Genomic DNA, 18502 nt, shown 5'->3' with positions numbered 1-18502 from the left:
GCTCTATGATTGGTCAAAGACTGCTCCCTGACTTTTCTGTTTCCGCTTTTCATACGCACGCCCAGTTACTACTCTCACTGAATAATGATAATAATGGTCAAGATGGCTACTTCAGATGCCTCCTTGCGGTAGCTACCGAACAATTTAATGGAAACAACTAAAACTACTCTTCCTCGTGATTTAAAGGACCCGGAGCTAACCTGGGAGGTGCAGAAGATACCACTGTGTGGGTTAATGCATTTTATTACCTGATATAGCTAGATGGTAAACTAACGTTAGTTGTCGAACATTCCCAATTTTAGATAGCAAGCTACAGTAACGTTAGTTCAGTGAAGTCTCGTCCTCCCTTGTGTGTTCGTACCTAGGGGCTCTGTGACGGTCAGCATCAAATGGCCGAACCGAGAAAAGTACCGTTTGTCACAATCTATTCTTTTAACAACAATACACCGCCTTCGGAATCCAAGAAACGCCGCCGGGAAGATGAGGCCGAAATCAGTTTGGGGGAAGATGGAGGAGGTGGAAGTGCAGCAACCAGGCCAGGAGGTGGTACCTGTGCTAGTCCTTTCGGTATCGTGAAAGCCGGTGACGGGGATTCAGCGGAAACAAAACGTGTAACAGTGCGCTTGAACCTCTCCTTGCCTGAACCCAGCGAACGGGGATCTGCTGAATTCAACTACAGTGAACTTGTTCAATCTACTCAGGTAAAGACGTGAAATCAGTCAAGGCTACAAGTGATAACACAGCAGGTTGGGCCGGTGAACGCGTAGGCAGCTTGAAGTGTAAGCTCTCGAGGCTATGGTGCTGTTGTCAACAAGAGCGATGTTGGCCAACTGTAGCTACAGTATTCTTAGATATGATGTAAGCATGCCATCTTCATGTAGGCTCTAACGTTCTTCTAATTTTCATATGAATGTTTATATTACCGTTATATAAATGATATAATATGTTAATGACACCTATTTCCCATCTTGCTGGAGGTACAACTTTTAAGATTACATTTTAAGCTACTAAGAATCCACTGTTGAACCCATTTTACCTACTCTTATTTCCTGACATGCCTGATTGTCTCTTGAAGGTGAAGAAGCCTCCTGTTTCAGGACCTCCTAAAGGTCTGATGCCAGCCCTGGACCCCAATGACCCCTTTGCAGACAACGAGAAGGAGAGAAGAGAAGTAGAGGCGCTCGCCAAGAAATTTGAGAGCAAATATGTAGGTCCCTTTACTCTGTGGTGGAAACAAATACACTGCTCAAAAAAATAAAGGGAACACTTAAACAACACAATGTAACTCCAAGTCAATCACACTTCTGTGAAATCAAACTGTCCACTTAGGAAGCAACACTGATTGACAATAAATTTCACATGCTGTTGTGCAAATGGAATAGACAAAAGGTGGAAATTATAGGCAATTAGCAAGACACCCCCCAAAACAGGAGTGATTCTGCAGGTGGTGACCACAGACCACTTCTCAGTTCCTATGCTTCCTGGCTGATGTTTTGGTCACTTTTGAATGCTGGCGGTGCTCTCACTCTAGTGGTAGCATGAGACGGAGTCTACAACTCACACAAGTGGCTCAGGTAGTGCAGTTCATCCAGGATGGCACATCAATGCGAACTGTGGCAAAAAGGTTTGCTGTGTCTGTCAGCGTAGTGTCCAGAGCATGGAGGCCCTACCAGGAGACAGGCCAGTACATCAGGAGACGTGGAGGAGGCCGTAGGAGGGCAACAACCCAGCAGCAGGACCGCTACCTCCGCCTTTGTGCAAGGAGGTGCACTGCCAGAGCCCTGCAAAATGACCTCCAGCAGGCCACAAATGTGCATGTGTCAGCATACGGTCTCACAAGGGGTCTGAGGATCTCATCTCGGTACCTAATGGCAGTCAGGCTACCTCTGGCGAGCACATGGAGGGCTGTGCGGCCCCACAAAGAAATGCCACCCCACACCATGACTGACCCATCGCCAAACCGGTCATGCTGGAGGATGTTGCAGGCAGCAGAACGTTCTCCACGGCGTCTCCAGACTCTGTCACGTCTGTCACATGTGCTCAGTGTGAACCTGCTTTCATCTGTGAAGAGCACAGGGCGCCAGTGGCGAATTTGCCAATCTTGGTGTTCTCTGGCAAATGCCAAACGTCCTGCACGGTGTTGGGCTGTAAGCACAACCCCCAACTGTGGACGTCGGGCCCTCATACCACCCTCATGGAGTCTGTTTCTGACCGTTTGAGCAGACACATGCACATTTGTGGCCTGCTGGAGGTCATTTTGCAGGGCGCTGGCAGTGCACCTCCTTGCACAAAGGCGGAGGTAGCGGTCCTGCTGCTGGGTTGTTGCCCTCCTACGGCCTCCTCCACGTCTCCTGATGTACTGGCCTGTCTCCTGGTAGCGCCTGCATGCTCTGGACACTACGCTGACAGACACAGCAAACCTTTTTGCCACAGTTCGCATTGATGTGCCATCCTGGATGAACTGCACTACTTGAGCCACTTGTGTGGGTTGTAGACTCCGTCTCATGCTACCACTAGAGTGAGAGCACCGCCAGCATTCAAAAGTGACCAAAACATCAGCCAGGAAGCATAGGAACTGAGAAGTGGTCTGTGGTCACCACCTGCAGAATCACTCCTGTTTTGGGGGGTGTCTTGCTAATTGCCTATAATTTCCACCTTTTGTCTATTCCATTTGCACAACAGCATGTGAAATTTATTGTCAATCAGTGTTGCTTCCTAAGTGGACAGTTTGATTTCACAGAAGTGTGATTGACTTGGAGCTACATTGTGTTATTTAAGTGTTCCCTTTATTTTTTTGAGCAGTGTAGGTCTACACATAGATCAAATATATTGATTTTGTTGCATTTGCATTGTATATTTTCACCTAGTCAACTGTAATTGTTTGTTTCCTCTAGTCACAGGCCAATACAGGGAAAAAGAAGAGGAAGGACAGGGTGCAGGATCTCATCGACATTGGTTTTGGCTACGATGAGACTGACCCATTCATTGATAACTCTGAGGCTGTATGTACCCTCTGTCTGCTCATATACTGCAGAATCCTTCCTTTGTGAACAGACTCATGTAAACAAGCATCAACATATGCTTTAACGTATTTGCACTTTACCCCTAGCTCCTGTATCATAGATCCTTTTTCATTAACACATTGCATTCCTCTCCCCCATACTCGTTTATTAGTTTATCTGCTGTTTGTAACCTGTTATACCATGGCATTGTTGAATAGTCTTTCCTGATTGGCTTGACGGGCATTCTAGAGCGGGCATTATTTCCCTATAATGCCTGGCATATCAGCACAGTAGAATTCAATAGCTACAGTTCATTCTTACATGTTCTATGTTTGAGCTGCAAAAGTTGAGTTGAGAACATTATTGGCATTTTTGAATTTCATTTTCATAATAGCAAGCTGTTTGTTTGGTTACTAAGGCAACTACTGTAGCTACTATATCTAGCAAACTTGCTAGCTACTTCAGTGGATTTTGAAGGAATTTTAACTGTAAATTTGTTAAATTATAGCCATGGTATAAAAGGGAAAATCAACTCGGAAAATAATGCAACTCCATGGAAGGTTAGTTCCACTCCGCTAGCGTGTCGTCGAACACACCTTCCATGTTGTTTATTATTTTCCAGAGAATACATAGCCCCTTGTTGATTATCCCTTAGCTACTTTCTTCCCCTCAGTATGATGAGCTGGTGCCAGCCTCCCTCAACACTAAGCTGGGAGGGTTCTACATCAACACTGGCACCCTGCAGTTCAGAGCAGCTTCCGAGTCAGAGGGAGAGGACTTCAAGGTGGGTTACACACACACACCTTTTCAATATATGAACAAGTTATTCAGTGTTAAACTCTATTTCTATATCATGTGACAAGCTCAGTTTTTGTTCCTCCTGTCTGTAGAAGTTGAAAGATGGTGAGGAGCGTGTGATAAAGAAGCGAATGAAAAAGCAAGATGGCAGTAACATGGATGAAAAAAAGCCCAGGAAGATCAGGATGCCAAAGCAAGGGTGAGCAATGTTCTACATCTGCTGTGCCACTTCTGAAGTTAACTGATGTATAGGCTCATATGATGTATGAACTTATTGCCCGACTTTGACTTGAGCCGTGTGCTTCGTAGTTATGCTAAATGTCTATGGCTTGTAACAAGCTCCATGTAGCAACGCAACGGTCCTATGTTATCTTTCAGAGCATCTGGCCTGAATGTCCACCGGCCAGAGAAGAAGAAGCGGAAGAAGTTGATGAAGGACTCTCTGAATCTGGCTGCCATGCTCCGCCGCTTCACGCGGGAGAAGGAGGAGAACCGCAAGAAGAACCCCGGTCTGCCCCGTGGCCAGCACAACGCCAACAGTGCCCTGCTCAACGCCCACCCTAAACCCAACGACATCAGCATGGCCGACCTGGCCAACGACCCTGCCATGATGTCACTGCTGGGTTCAGCCAATAACAACGACATGCTGCAGGACATGATGGGAGACCTGGACTTTGGGTTGCTGGACTCTCCTCAGCCCTCCAGCCCTGCGCAGGGGGAGAACGGTGCTCCGGGTAGGGTCCAGGGGGCACAAGGAGGTCTCCTGCCCCCTCCTCCTCTGCCTAATGGACTGCCTGCCCCTCTCAGTAAGCGCATTGAGGACCTCCGAGTGGTAAGTGACTGACATCTTCAATCAAATCCAGCTACAGATATATTTCATATTTAGAGATTTTGGCTCTTAAGTCAGTTTATTTTATTTGTAGGGTCTAAAGGCCCTCACTGCTCGTTGAAAACGTTCAAGCACATTACACGGAGTGTATAGAGCCCCTCCCCCCTAAAAAATGAAAAGTGATGATTGTCACCATTTTGATATTTCCTTCTTTAAAGAGACCAGAGTAACACATGCATTCTCTCAGGGGCACAAGTAGGAGTGAGAAGTAGAGGTTGCTGTGGCAACAAGAGAGCAGTGATGTTCTTTGAGATGATGAGGGGAAAACAAGTGCCAACTCTCTCTGACAGAACGGTGAGGGTGAAGGGCAAGGGGAATATCAGGAAGAGGAGAGAAAGGTAGTGGAGGCAGGGAGGAGAGGAGGCCAAGAGCGAGAGGTACTGTAACGAAGGGAATCAAAAAGAAAGGCTTAGATGACAAGTTGAGGCTTAGAGGAGTGAAAGGGCAGGTGATTGATTGATTTGCATTACATTTCAGTGTCCATTTGAGCATAATATATTTTGTTTTAGAGAATGTCTGAAATTGAATTATTCTCCAACGAACAGGCTTCTCATCAGTTTGATCAAGAGGGCAGGAAAAAGTTCTTCACGCTGGACATGAACAACATCCTACTGGAGTGAGTCTCTGCTCTGAGCTCTTTACAACAGAACAAACCGTCTTTCCTCCCCTGTCCATCTCTCTGTGTGTGTTAGTCAGTGTTTATCTTAATGTCTAACCCTCTTCCTCTGTGTGTTGGTCAGTATTGAGTTGCAGGTCCAGGAGCAGCCGGCAGCAGTGCGCTCTTCAGTCTACTCCCATCTCGAGGCCTTTGTGCCCTGCAACAAGGAGGCTCTGCTCAAACGCCTAAAGAAACTCAGCCTCAATATCCAGGTATGTGTGTATGTGCACATAATATGCCTGTTCTTGTCTTCTATCTAATTGTTGATTGTTTGTTAACGGAGTGTGTGGCGTGAGTGTCACCTGGTGTGCGTGATTGTAACCTTTTCCATCTTCTGTCATACAGGACGACCGTCTGCGTGCCCCACTACTGAAGCTGAAGCTGGCTGTGTGCAGCGTGATGCCAGAGCAGATCGCCAGATACAACATGGACTGCATCGCCAAAGTGGCCAAGTAAGGCCTTCTCCTTTCTTCTCCTGCATTCTGTTCACCTCTTATTTCCTCTCAGACCTCTCCTTTTGTCCCTTGCTGTCTATTGTTCCACTCCTCGTCCAATATTCTCTCTGGGTTGTGTATTTACAGACAGCAGTCAGAAGAGGGGGAAAAGAACGGATCAGAAGAGGAGGATGAGGAGAAGCCTGGGAAGAGAGTGATGGGACCTCGCAAGAAGTTTGTCTGGGATGAGAAGCTCAGGTGAGCTCTCATTTGTGAATTTAACGTCATACAATTATGTTATACAGGTGTTTTGGTTTAGTGTAGTGGTGGGACTTTCGGCTCTTTTTACTGACTCCGATCTTTTCGACTCGTTCAGTCAAATGAATGAATCTTTCGACTCATTTTGTTCATTTGAGTCAGTAATGCCCAGAGCATGCAGGACCCCGGTGAACGATAACTAAAAACTAGAAATAGTCATAATTCTACGTGCCTCTCGTTCATAGGTCGTTCACCGTAAGGGGCTTATTGGAGATGTCGTTTGTGACAGACTTGTATAATGGTGCTTAAAACGATGTATATTTGTTGATTGCTAGGCATACAAATACGATTATTTCTTGGTACATTTGAAACAAAGTCTAGTTGTGGCCGCAACCGGACACGATTGTGAACGACTCTTGACGGAATGCATTGCTTGAGTGGTGTGAGGGTGATAAGCACAATATCGTTTGCAGTTCACGATGATTCGAGTTTGTTGAGCAGAAGCTGTGTATCTTTTGGTTCTACAAAGCCGTATCCATCATAGCATTCATTCTTGCACCATGCAATCGTTTATTAGTTCTAAACATGTCTTTTTACTTTTCTATGCTGCCTGCAGCATGATCTATTTTACCTGCGCTCATATGACCAACAGTTGTTGGTCGGAGCACATCTCCGGAGTGACAGAGGGAGTGTGTATTAATCCTGCTGTAGAATTAAATGCAGCCAGCAAGTCAAATGAACGACTAAAATGAACGAGTCACTCAGAAAAGCGAATCATGACTCTCGAGTCAGTAAAAAGAGTTGTCCAAAAAGAACGACTCATTCGCCAACAGTGGAGCTGAAATTGTAATGCATATTGGTGGAACATGTTGGTCTGTAGGATGTTGCTGTGTAACCTGGTGAGGGTGAAGCTGGGCTGCTATGAGCTGGAGGGCCAGAGCTCCCAGTCTCCAGAGGACTATCTCAAGGCCTTCATGGAGACTGAGGTGAAACCACTGTGGCCCAAGGGCTGGATGCAGGCCAGGTCAGTGTGTGCGTTTGCATAAAAGTATACAATTTGACCATTTAACTTAGTTTGCATTTCATCACACCACATGGGGCGGCAGTGGTTAGAGCTTTGGGCCAGAAACCAAAAGGTTGCTGGATCAAATCCATGAGCTGACAAGGTAAAAATCTGTCGTTCTGCCCCTGAACAAGGCAGTTAACCCACTGTTCCCTGGTAGGCCGTCATTGTAAATAAGAATTTGACTGACTTGCCTAGTTGAATAAAGGAAAGAAAAAAAAATCTCTCCACATTCCTCTCCTCCTCAGGATGCTATTCAAAGAGAGCCTCATGGTTCATTGTCACCTTACTGGCAATCCGTGAGTCATTACTTTGATATACTTTACTTAAATATAGTGATTTTTAAGAACACTGGTGTTCTTAATTATGCACTATTTTTCCTTTTGATTTCACTGTTATCCAGAGCCAAGAAAAAGATGGTTCCTACTCCCAAGTCTAAACCCAAGGTTAGTGTTTTGCAGTCTGATGCACTGCTTGCATGCTTGTCATTTCAATACCATTGTTGTTTGAATAGTTTTAGATCACACTAATTGTTTGCTCTTTCTATCTCCTATGTTGTTTGGTGATCCAGGAGGGTAGTTGGGTCCAGAGATCCACCCCCTCAGTTGGTGTGACCCCCTCCCCTGCTGCCCCAGTGGCCTGCCGGCCCTCCCAGTCCCCCGCTGAGACCATCTGTCTGCTGGACTCCCTGGATGAAGAGCTGACCGCCCCCGCCCTGGACTCCATCTCCCAGGCCCTGGCCCTCCTCAGCAACGCAGCCAAGGGCCTGGTCCAAGGGGACAGTCCCCCCTCCCCTGATAGGCCCAAGACTGCCCTGTCCTCCCTCCACGCCTCACCTCTCCTCCAGAAGCACAAGAAGAGCACCATCAACACACCCAGCTCCAACACACCTCTTTACGTCTCTACCTCCTCCCCCTCCTCTCTCTCTCGGCCTCCCACCGTCTCCCCATCTCCGTCCTCAGCGAGGAGCGAGGGGTTGGGGTCGATGAAGGGTGGAGGTGCCCTGGCTCAGGCTCACAGACAATCAGTGCTGAGCAGTCAGAGGCTTGCTGGGACGGCACTGAGTAAAGCAAACGCTCCCAGCTCTCACTCCCAGCCTAAGCCACGGCCGGCCCCCAATCAGAAGGGCTTTGGCAGCAATAATACTAAAGCCAACAACGGTGACACCCCTCTCCCCTCCCCTTCTCCCTCCTTCTCCCACTCTCTCTCAGGAGCCCAAGCTCAGCAGCAGTCCAACTTCATCACCCCCATGCAGGCCACTCTCACCAAGTCCTCTCACAGCAGCACCTCACCCATCATCAAACTCACCCCTCGCCTCCCCATCCCCTTAACGCCCACCACCTTCTCCTCACCCTCCCCCAATCCCAGGCCTCAGGCAGCTTCCAGTATGCACCAGTACTCCTCCAAAAGCCCAGCAGGGTTCCGCCCACCTTTCTCAGGTGCTCCGGGAGGGCCAGCCAAACTGGTCCAGGGCAGCTACACCCCTCCAGGAGGGCAGAAGACCCCCTCTCAGATCATCATCAGCAGCGCCAACACCAGCCTTACCAACACCTCATCCATCAGCAAGCATTCGGGATCCAGTCCCTCCCCTACCACAGCCTCGGCCAATCAGCGACAAAGGCTGGCAGGTGGAACCATTCAGGGGGCTAAGCCTATTAAATCGGTCTCCACACAGTCTGTCTCTTCTCAGTTGCCACAGGTAAGTGAGAAGTAAGAGATGGTAGCTGGGTGGGACACGGTCATGGTGCAGCAAATGTTCAAAATTAGTTTATCGTCTACTGTGTGGTTTGTGTTGTCTGTGTATTTATGTGTTTGTATATGTTGGTCTGGGTCTATATTTCTAATTAAAAATTGGGTGGTTCGAGCCTTGAATGCTGAAAGCCGTGGTGTATCAGACCTTATACCACGAGAATGACAAACCATTTATTTTTACTGCTCTATTTACGTTGGTAACCAGTTTATAATAACTATAAGTCACCTTCAGGGGGTTATGCTGTATCGCCAATATACCACGGCTAAGGGCTGTATCCAGACACTCCGCGTTGCGTCGTGCTTAAGAACAGCCCGTAGCTGTAATATATTGGCCATATACCACACCCCCCGGGCCTTATTGCTTAATTATATGCTTTTGTTCTCCAGGTGTCCTCAGCCAGCAGCAGTCTTCTTGGCTCTGCTCCATCTCTCCCACTGGGCTTTGGGATGTTGGGGGGGCTGGTTCCCGTCTCCCTGCCCTTCCAGTTTCCTTCACTCTTAAACCTGCCCCCATTAGGGGGCACAGCTGGCTCCAGCACCGGGGCCAGCGGCTCCTCAGCCAGCAACAGCTCAGCATTCTCCCTGACCCAGAGTGAGTGACACAGCCAGTCCACAGAAACAAGAAAAAACTGAAAAATGTACAGTGCTTTCGGGAAGTATTCAGACCCCCTCACTTTTCCACATTTTGTTACATTACAGCCTTAATCTACACACAATACCCCATAATGAAAACAGGTTTTTAGAAATGTTTGCAAATGTATTAAAAATAAAAATTAACTTAAGTATTCAGACTCAATTGATCTCAGGTGCATCCTGTTTCCCTTTAATTATCCTTGAGATGTTTGTACAACTTGATTGGAGCCCACCTGTGGTAAATTCAATTGATTGGACATGATTTGGAAAGGCACCAACCTGTCTATATAAAGTCCCACAGTTGACAGTGCATGTCAGAGCCAAAAACAAGCCATGAGGTCGAAGGAATTGTCCGTAGATTATTTTGAGGCACAGATCTGGGGAAGGCTGCCAAAAATGTCTGCAGCATTTTGAAGGTCCCCAAGAACACAGTGACCTCCATTCTTAAACGTAAGAAGTTTGGAACCACCAAGACCCTTCCTAGAGCTGGCCGCCCGGCCAAACTGAGCAATCGGGGGAGATGGGCCTTGGTCGGGGAGGTGACCAAGAACCCGATTGTCACTGACAGAGCTCCAGAGTTGCTTTGTGGATATGGGAGAACCTTCCAGAAGGACAACCATCTCTGCAGCACTCCACCAATCAGGTCTTTATGGTAGAGTGCCCAGACGGAAGCCACTACTCAGTAAAAGGCACGACAGCCCACTTGGAGTATGCCAAAAGGCACCTAAAGAACTTTTTGGCCTGAATGTCAAGCGTCACATCTGGAGAAAACCAAGCACCACTCATCACCTGGCCAATACCATCCCTATGGGGAATCATGGTCGTGGCAGCATTGTCCTGTTCTGATGTTTTTCAGGGACTGGGAGACTAGTCAGGATCGATGGAAAGATGAACAGAGAAAAGTACAGAGATTCTTGATAAAAACCTACTCCAGAGCGCTCAGGACCTCCGACTGTAGCGTCATAACTAAGAAGACTAAGCTGTAATCGCTGGCAAAGGTGCTTCAACAAAATACTGAGTAACGGGTCTGAATACTTATTTAAATGTGGCGTTTCAGTTTTTTTTGCAAACATTTCTAAAAACCTGTATTTGCCTTATCGTTATAAGGGGCTGTGATTTGATCAATTTTAGAATAAGGCTGTAACGTAGCAGAAGTTGAATGTAGAACAGCTGATCGAGATGGGGTTGCTTTAGTCTGTGTGTATATTGATGTCTGGGTATGTCTACAGTTTGTTTTTGTGTATTTTATGTTGTTGGACCATTGTGTTAAATCCCCATGCTGTGTCTGGAAGCCTGCAATGTTTTTCTCCATTGTCTGACATTCTCCCATATTGTTTATTTGGTTCATCCCTCATTTCTCCCCTTCTGCCTTTTCTTTAAAATGTTGTTCTTCCATTAATCTCCTGTGCTTTTACATCTATTTACTTTTCCTTTCAACCCGTTTCTTCAATCTTGCTTCCCATTCTTGTTTCGTCTACACTGCCTTTCCTATCTCACCATGCCCTTGACCTACACTCTCCTGTGTGTCTCCTCCTCCCTCCCATGTCCTACTGTCTCTCCTCAGATCTGTTAAAGAGTCTCCAGTCAGGGTCTCAGGTTGCTCTGCCTCCTCACTTACAGCTCGCTTTCTCAGGTAAAATCTGCCCTCCCTGTGACACCGCTCTCTCCTTTCAGCCCGCTGTCACTTCAAATGTCCCCAAGAAAGAAAAAGACATCTTCCCTGTCTGACCCTCTGTAGTCTCTGTGCATGCCTGTCGCTTTCGTCATGTCAGTGGTTGTCATTTGTGTTATGTTTAAATATTTGTTTTTGTTTCCTATCAATATTTCAAGAACTCTACTCTTCCTGTCCAGATGTCAATCAAACCCAAGGAGGGGATGTGAAGAGGAAGTCTCTTTGACCACGCCTGTTTGGAACAGAGGACAACCACTATGATATGACAGCTATCAGGACAAATCAGGAACTAGGACAACTTTGAATGACTAACAGAAGCTGCCCAAACACAGGATGGGCCTGAAATGGGGAATTGGACCCTCTCGATAATCTTCCGGCTGTTACTTATTTTTTAAACAGCAATTTGATAATTGTTTTAATATTGTAAATTGTAAGGCTTAATGACAAGCTTGTTTTTGTCATGTTTACAGAACAGACCTTTATCACTGTGGTCAGGGAGGGAGAATGAATGAGAGGTTGGTTTGTGTGTGTGAATGCACTATTTAGCGTCAGTGTGCAAATTTGTTTGTGTAACCCTCCCTCTCTGATACCTGGGTTAGTGTGTCTTTGGTGGTGCTTTTTCAATATAATTATCTAGACCTGTAAGAAATGTTAAATGCGAATGTTGAATTTGTTTAGGGACCGGAGCTGTATTTTTTTTGCTGTACATAACTCCACCAAATTCAATAAAACAAGCCATGAACTATGCAGGATTATAACAAAATGGTATATTGGTGACTTTCTATGGTCAACAGCACAGGTACTTCTGTTCCCTCATGTCTTGTGCCTTCACTCACTTTCATGAAGTACTACACTCCATAACTTTTATAAAAATGGAAAACAAGCCAATAACATCCATAGTGAAAAGTTAAAGTATATCAATATTGGCTCTTAAAATCCACAAATGGTCAGCATTGCAAAGAAACACTTTACCATGCTACCTGGAGTCTGATTAATCAAAAGTTTATTTGATGGGTAACAAACCGGAGACACTACCTGACAGTTGCTTATCCAAAGCAGCCCAAAAGGTCAAATGAAACAGCACAACTTTCTGTGCTGCCACCAGACTGAGGTTGAAACAGCACAGAGGTTCTTTAGGGTTCTGGGTCCAGACAAAGCCAACACCCAAGGCACAACATACAGATCAATGGGTGGTGCTTATCATTTAGCAGACATCAAATGCCATATCTCAAACAAACTCACACTTACTCATGACAATCCTGACAGCATAACCCTTAATCAAGCAGGACCAGTAATGTACTCCAATACAATCCCAAAAGCGTTTTTAACTCCACATCAAAATGCTATTGCCCCACAAGCTGACATTCATTTAAACCCAAAAAGAAAACAGGAAAAACAAGATTAAACATTAAATAGGTGATCGGTTCTACAGCTGTAAAGAGTCTGGCAGTATGCAGAAGGTTTGATGGCTGTCCCAATTCCTGTTGGTTTTTCTTTCTAAAGGTCCTCCAGAGTCTATTTGACCAGGGGCCTGGTTTTGTCATCATCGCCACACTGGTGGGCTTTATACTTTTTCACCTCTGCCATGTATTTTGTCCAGGCATCCCCCTTGCCCTCCATCTGGAAAACACAATAAATAATTAGACAATGGCTTAGAGGACACAAGTGGCATTTCATGAAGACAATGTCATGACAAAACAATCGGGAAAAAATATTTCTTGAACCTCAGGATCCACTTTCTGTTTCTTCGCAACCATGCCAGTCTTGAGGGCCAATTTAGAGCCACCTCTGCGCTTCCCCACCTGGGTTAGGGGATAGAAGACTGAAACCGTTATACGAGCCCTTGCGGGTGGACTCCCAATGATGGAGACTACACAAGAGGAGAGAACAAGCCTATGTTATCACGGGAAACATTCCTGAAGTCTTGAGTAGCTAATGAATGCTTTCCAATGTCTAGACCTGATGTTGATCTCAGGTTACTTGTTGGTGACACTGCAGTGCATCTCTTCACGTGTGAATGTATCCCTTTATGGTGGTGTAAATATTCACTAACGTGAGCTGTGTGTGGTGGATAAAAAAACAAATGTTTGTAATTTGTTAATTGAGACATTGCCATTGGCTACAATCTCTAGCTAACAACTGCCAAACCCCTTACAAAGCTGGTCACACTCGGAGTCTTCTTTTCCTGTGTCGACTGTCCTTCGTCAGCAGTACTTTTATCACCACATCGTTGGTCCATTTCTTTTTTCCTTTTTTCTTCCTCCATTTTTTTCTTGAACATCTCCATAAAGCTTCCATCATTAGCAAATGTATTGGCCGCTGCTGCTTTGCTGACTCCCGGTGCAGGACTGGCTGGCGACCCCGGGCTGTTACTGCTCGAATCGCTGCTGTTTTGATGTCTTCTGTTGTATCCACGCTTCGGATCCATGTTAGCTTTTTTTCACGTAGAAGGGCTCAGTTCCTTTAGTCCTTTCTGCAACTAATGGTGTGCTCTCTGGTCGTTTTGTGTCAACACAAACTAAAGCCGGCTAGCTACTTGACAAAAAAAATGCTTTCTGTGACAGACTCCACCCGAACGCCGAACTAATCAAAACACTTCGAGGCAAAGGCGCTAGCATACGAAGCCATCTAATAAAAAACGTGGAAATCCATAAATCAATCGGAGCGACACTTGTCCGCCTCCCAGCGAGCTAGCACGTCCTCGAGGCGAAAAAAAACGCAGACTTGTTGTTGGAGGCTAGCTACCGTTAGCCCCGTCAGCGTTGTAGTTGCTAGCTATTCGAAAAATGTCAACTACTAATGACCAAACAATTGTGTCACGAGTAGCTAAACTATTGCAAAACACAAAACAACCAAATTAGCTATATATAATAATATATTTTTTCAAACGACTCTCAAAGGGAAGTATATTACTGATATATTGGCTACATTTGTCCAGATGTGGTTTTCTTTCACTTGTTATCGGCCATGTTGAATTTCGGTTTATCATTTACGTCAGCACGTCAATCTTCTTATTCTATGGTATTATGGCGGTCCGCAAACATTCGTTAGAGGTGCATTACGCCACCTACCGTGTGGGCTGTGTCTTACTGTTCTGGAGTGTGAATTCATTACAGTGGAGGATAAAGGGAAGAAAAATTGCCCTACGAACTAACCCTTCACCCATTAAAACCTCCCTACTATTCCACTACTTGGCCCTATCTTTTTATTTAACCTTTATTTCACTCGCCAAGTCAGTTAAGAACAAATTCTTATTACAGTGACGACCTACACCAGCCAAACCCTGACAACGCTGGGCCAATTGTGCGCCACCCAATCACAGGGTGTCTGTATTGATCCCTCAAGCACCGAGATGCAGTGTCTTAGACCGCGGCGCCACGCGGGAGCCCCAAGTATGACACCCTAATGAAATGAAGGTATTGAATACTGAGACCAAGGTCTCTTTTTACAGATGAGCAGCCCTGAATTACAGAAACTACCAGACATCAAAATACAAACATAAAAAAGGACACAGCCCCCCCAAAATAACAACACATTAATCAGTAATAAGGTCTTATAGTCCCGTACCCCTTCAAACATTCAACCTACAGCAGCGTACCCCCTCTAGCACTAGCGCACTCTTAAATGTTGTTTTTTGCCATCATTGTAAGCCTGCCACAAACACACTATACGATACATTTATTAAACATAAGAATGAGTGTGATTTTTTGTCACAAACTGGCTCGTGGGAAGTGACAAAGAGCTCTTCCAGGACCAGAGCACAAATAATAATATAATAATAAATCAATCATTTTTCTCTTTGTTTAACCATCTTACATATAAAACGTTATTTGTTCATTGAAAATGGTGAATAATTCACCACAGGTTAATGAGAAGGGTGTGCTTGAAAAGATGCACATAACTCTGCAATGTTGGGTTGTATTGGAGAGAGTCTCAGTCTTAAATCATTTTCCACACACAGTCTGTGCCTGTATTTAGCTTTCATGCTAGTGAGGCCCGGGCGAGAATCCACTCTCACATAGGTAGTGGTTGCAAAGGGCATCAGTGTCCTAGCAGTGCAATTTGCCAAGGCAGGATACTCTGAGCGCAGCCCAATCCAGAAATCTGGCAGTGGCTTCTGATTAAATTAAATTTCCACACAATTGCTTGTTGCAATTTCGATGAGGCTCTCTTGTTCAGATATCGGTAAGTGGACTCGAGGCAGGGCATGAAAGGGATAATGAATCCAGTTGTTTGTGTCATCCAACTCACTCAGGTGCTTCGCCATATCACATTTGACATTGTCCGTAAGCTTGAGTTAATTTGCACACAAAAAAATCATACAATGACGGAAGACCTGTGTGTTGTCCTTGTTAATACAGACAGAGAAGAGCTCCAACTTCTTAATCATAGCCTCAATTTTGTCCCGCACATTAAATATAGTTGCGGAGAGTCCCTGTAATCCTAGATTCAGATCATTCAGGCGAGAAAAAACGTCACCCAGATAGGCCAGTCGTGTGAGAAACTTGTCATCATGCAAGCAGTTAGACAAGGAAAAATTATGGACAGTAAAGAAAACTTTAAACTCGTCTCTCAATTTAAAAAAACGTGTCAATACTTTGCCCCTTGATAGCCAGCGCACTTCGGTATGTTGTAAAAGCTTTACATGGTTGCTGCCCATATCATTGCATAGTGCAGAAAATACACTAGAGTTCAGGGGCCTTGCTTTAACAAAGTTAACCATTTTCACTTTAGTGTCCAAAACGTCTTTCAAGCTGTCAGACATTCTCTTGGCAGCAAAAGCCTCTCGGTGGATGCTGCAGTGTACCCAAGTGGCGTCGGGAGCAACTGCTTGCACACGCGTTACCACTCCACTATGTTTCCCTGTCATGGCGTTCACACCATCAGTACAGATACCAACACATCTTGACCACCAAAGTCCATTTGATGTCACAAAGCTGTCCAGTACTTAAAAAATATCCTCTACTGTTGTCCTGGTTTCCAGTGGTTTCAGAAGAGGATGTCTTCCTTAATTGACACCCCATAAATGTAACAGACATATACCAGGAGCTGTGCCAGCCACGTCTGTTGACTCTTTCAGCTGTAACGCATATAATTCACTGGCTTGTATGCGAAGCAGTAATTCTTTCAAAACATCTCCTGCCATGTCACTGATGCGTCGTGAAACAGTGTTGTTTGATGAAGGCATTGTATGTATAGTTTTTTTGGCCTTTGCCCCCAGCATTGTCCCAGTGAGTGCTTAGTCCCCTCCTGTACTCCTTATTCAACCAAGACTGTGTGGTCGCTCATGATTCCAACACCATCATTAAGTTTGCAGACAACCCAAAGGTGGTACAGGAAGGCCCTAAAAATGGTCAAAGACTTCAGCCACCCAAGTCATAGAGTGTTCTCTCTGCCACAATGCAAGCGGTACCGATGCACCATGTCTGGAACCAACAGGATCCTGAACATGTACATATTTACCTCAATTACCTCGACTCGGTACTGGTACCCATTATATAGTTACTCATTGTGTATCTTTTATTACTTGTTTTACTTTTCTATTATTTCTCTATTTTCTTTCTCTCTGCGTTGTTAGGAAGGGTCCGTAAGTAAGCATTTCACTGTTAGTCCACACCTGTTGTTTACGAAGCATGTGACAAATAAAATTTGATTTGATCTTACACCAGGCTGGCAGCCTAGGAGGACAGGACACTGTCTATTGTTCAACACACCTTGGAACTCTTCTAAAGTAAAATCTTGTAAATGGAAGTATTTCTTTGCAGCTACCACCACATCTATTTTCTGTGATTGACAACCATAGCTAAGGGGAACATTTGTATTAGTATTACTTTAAGGTTTAAATAAATGATAGGTGTGTACAATCCTGTTACTCTGGTTGTGAAAGTTGCTGTTTTCACATAACTCTGTACTTAATTCACCACGGCTGTGCACATCTCGTGTTCTTATTCCCACCCTCTGTACTCTGAAACTTGCATGAACGAAGTCTCTCCTTATCCTCTATTCTAAGAACAAACAATTCTTAGTACACGCAGGAGAACACAGAGGACTCCGAATATTTGGCCAACTCATCCAGTAGATATCTGTTGGTTCGACACATTGAAACAGTTGTGGTGGATTAAGGAAATGTTACAAGGTCGGGCTATATAAGGCAAGCCCCAACTCAGAATCAATGGGCTCTCAACGAATCACCTACGGGTGGTTCGTTGACCAGCTCCACTATTGCAATAATGAATCGATATCAAATAAAGACTGATTGTTTGAAGAACAAGTCTCTCTCACTCTCACTTGATTAGAATTTCCACAACATTCTTGGCGACGAGGATGGGATTCCAACCTTCACCCACTGACTGCTCCTGAGGTCCTGGGTTAAACTGTGCACAGGAGTCACCTAAATTAGGAGACTCAGGGAAGCCCACACTCAGCTGGGACCTGCCTAAGATCCAAGAGGAGAGCGTTGGTGGGTAAATACGGGATCTCGAACATAGATAAATAAACGGTGAGACTGAAATTTCTTGGAAACAATGATTAAGTAAGTCCCATGGGGTCTCTACCAGATCAAAAGACTAGGTGGTGGGGTTCTGTAAAAGGAACAACTATGACTGGTGAGACTGGTAGGTACTAGTTAAATGCCTGGGATGTGATGTCTTTTGAATAAGGAATGTTATGACCAGTAAAACTAGTGGGAACTAACTAAAAGCCTAGGATGTACATTTTCTTTTAGAGATTTGTGACTAGCGAAATTAGGACTAGGTGAAAGACTATGGTGTGGAAGTTCCATGAGAACTCTATGACTAGTGAACCTAGTGACTGATTAAAAGCCTTGGGTGTGTGGTCCCGAAGGGGAACAGTCCATGACTAGTGAAATCAGTAGTGTGTAACATAAGTATTTAAAGAGGTAATACCATGGCTAATTATAGAAAGATGTACATGTATGAGTTACGGTATCCCAGGAACTAACCTCGAGATAGAAATTAGACAATATTCCTGCAGGTTATAACAAAAATATTGTAGAAAACAACTAATTGATGAGTGTGTTTTGGGAACAGTACAGTGTGAATGTGATATGCGAGAATTAGAATTTAGGAAAAATAAGAGTTTGAAATTGGCATAATAAGTTGATTGAAATTGAGATAATAAATGTGGATATAAAACAGTTATCTAGGGGTTCCGTCCATCACTGCCCATCATAGTAATATCACAAGGTACATGTGGCGCATTATTCCAATGAATAGCCGGGCAGTTCCGGGGGGAGTATGGTTGCAACGGGCTTTGTAGCAACGGAGAGTCATTGGGGAATGCACATTGAGTGGTGTTGACGTGAGCAACTAAGATTTATAACG

General features: G+C 45.0%; 2 protein-coding genes across 11 annotated transcripts; one reads left to right on the top strand and one right to left on the bottom strand.

The window, feature by feature from the left end:
• The first annotated feature begins 74 nt into the window (after positions 1–74).
• LOC129833332 (ubinuclein-2-like) lies at positions 75–11904 on the top strand. 10 transcript variants are annotated; one of them, XM_055897845.1, is made up of 17 exons: positions 75–226; positions 366–701; positions 1076–1207; positions 2895–3002; positions 3658–3786; positions 3893–3999; positions 4179–4632; positions 5235–5305; positions 5430–5559; positions 5693–5799; positions 5929–6039; positions 6920–7063; positions 7351–7401; positions 7506–7548; positions 7674–8801; positions 9242–9446; positions 11052–11904. In XM_055897845.1, the coding sequence occupies exons 2-17, from the start codon at positions 390–392 to the stop codon at positions 11213–11215; spliced, it is 3396 nt and encodes a 1131-aa protein (XP_055753820.1). In that variant the 5' UTR covers positions 75–226; positions 366–389; the 3' UTR covers positions 11216–11904. The 10 variants fall into 10 exon arrangements, with proteins under 10 accessions (XP_055753820.1, XP_055753828.1, XP_055753823.1 ...); XM_055897853.1 differs by having other exon boundaries at positions 75–701; positions 3676–3786; positions 11052–11120; positions 11339–11904; XM_055897848.1 differs by having other exon boundaries at positions 75–701; positions 3676–3786; positions 11052–11120; positions 11318–11904.
• A 241-nt stretch (positions 11905–12145) lies between these two features.
• LOC129833334 (telomerase RNA component interacting RNase-like) lies at positions 12146–14161 on the bottom strand. The gene is made up of 3 exons (XM_055897854.1): positions 13315–14161; positions 12884–12961; positions 12146–12779 (listed from the first exon to the last, which is right to left on the bottom strand). The coding sequence occupies exons 1-3, from the start codon at positions 13585–13587 to the stop codon at positions 12675–12677; spliced, it is 456 nt and encodes a 151-aa protein (XP_055753829.1). The 5' UTR covers positions 13588–14161; the 3' UTR covers positions 12146–12674.
• Positions 14162–18502: the final 4341 nt, after the last annotated feature.

This window comes from Salvelinus fontinalis, chromosome 34, assembly GCF_029448725.1.
Source record: "Salvelinus fontinalis isolate EN_2023a chromosome 34, ASM2944872v1, whole genome shotgun sequence".
Taxonomy (NCBI): Eukaryota; Metazoa; Chordata; class Actinopteri; order Salmoniformes; family Salmonidae; genus Salvelinus; species Salvelinus fontinalis.
This window is presented reverse-complemented; position numbering and strand designations above follow the sequence as displayed.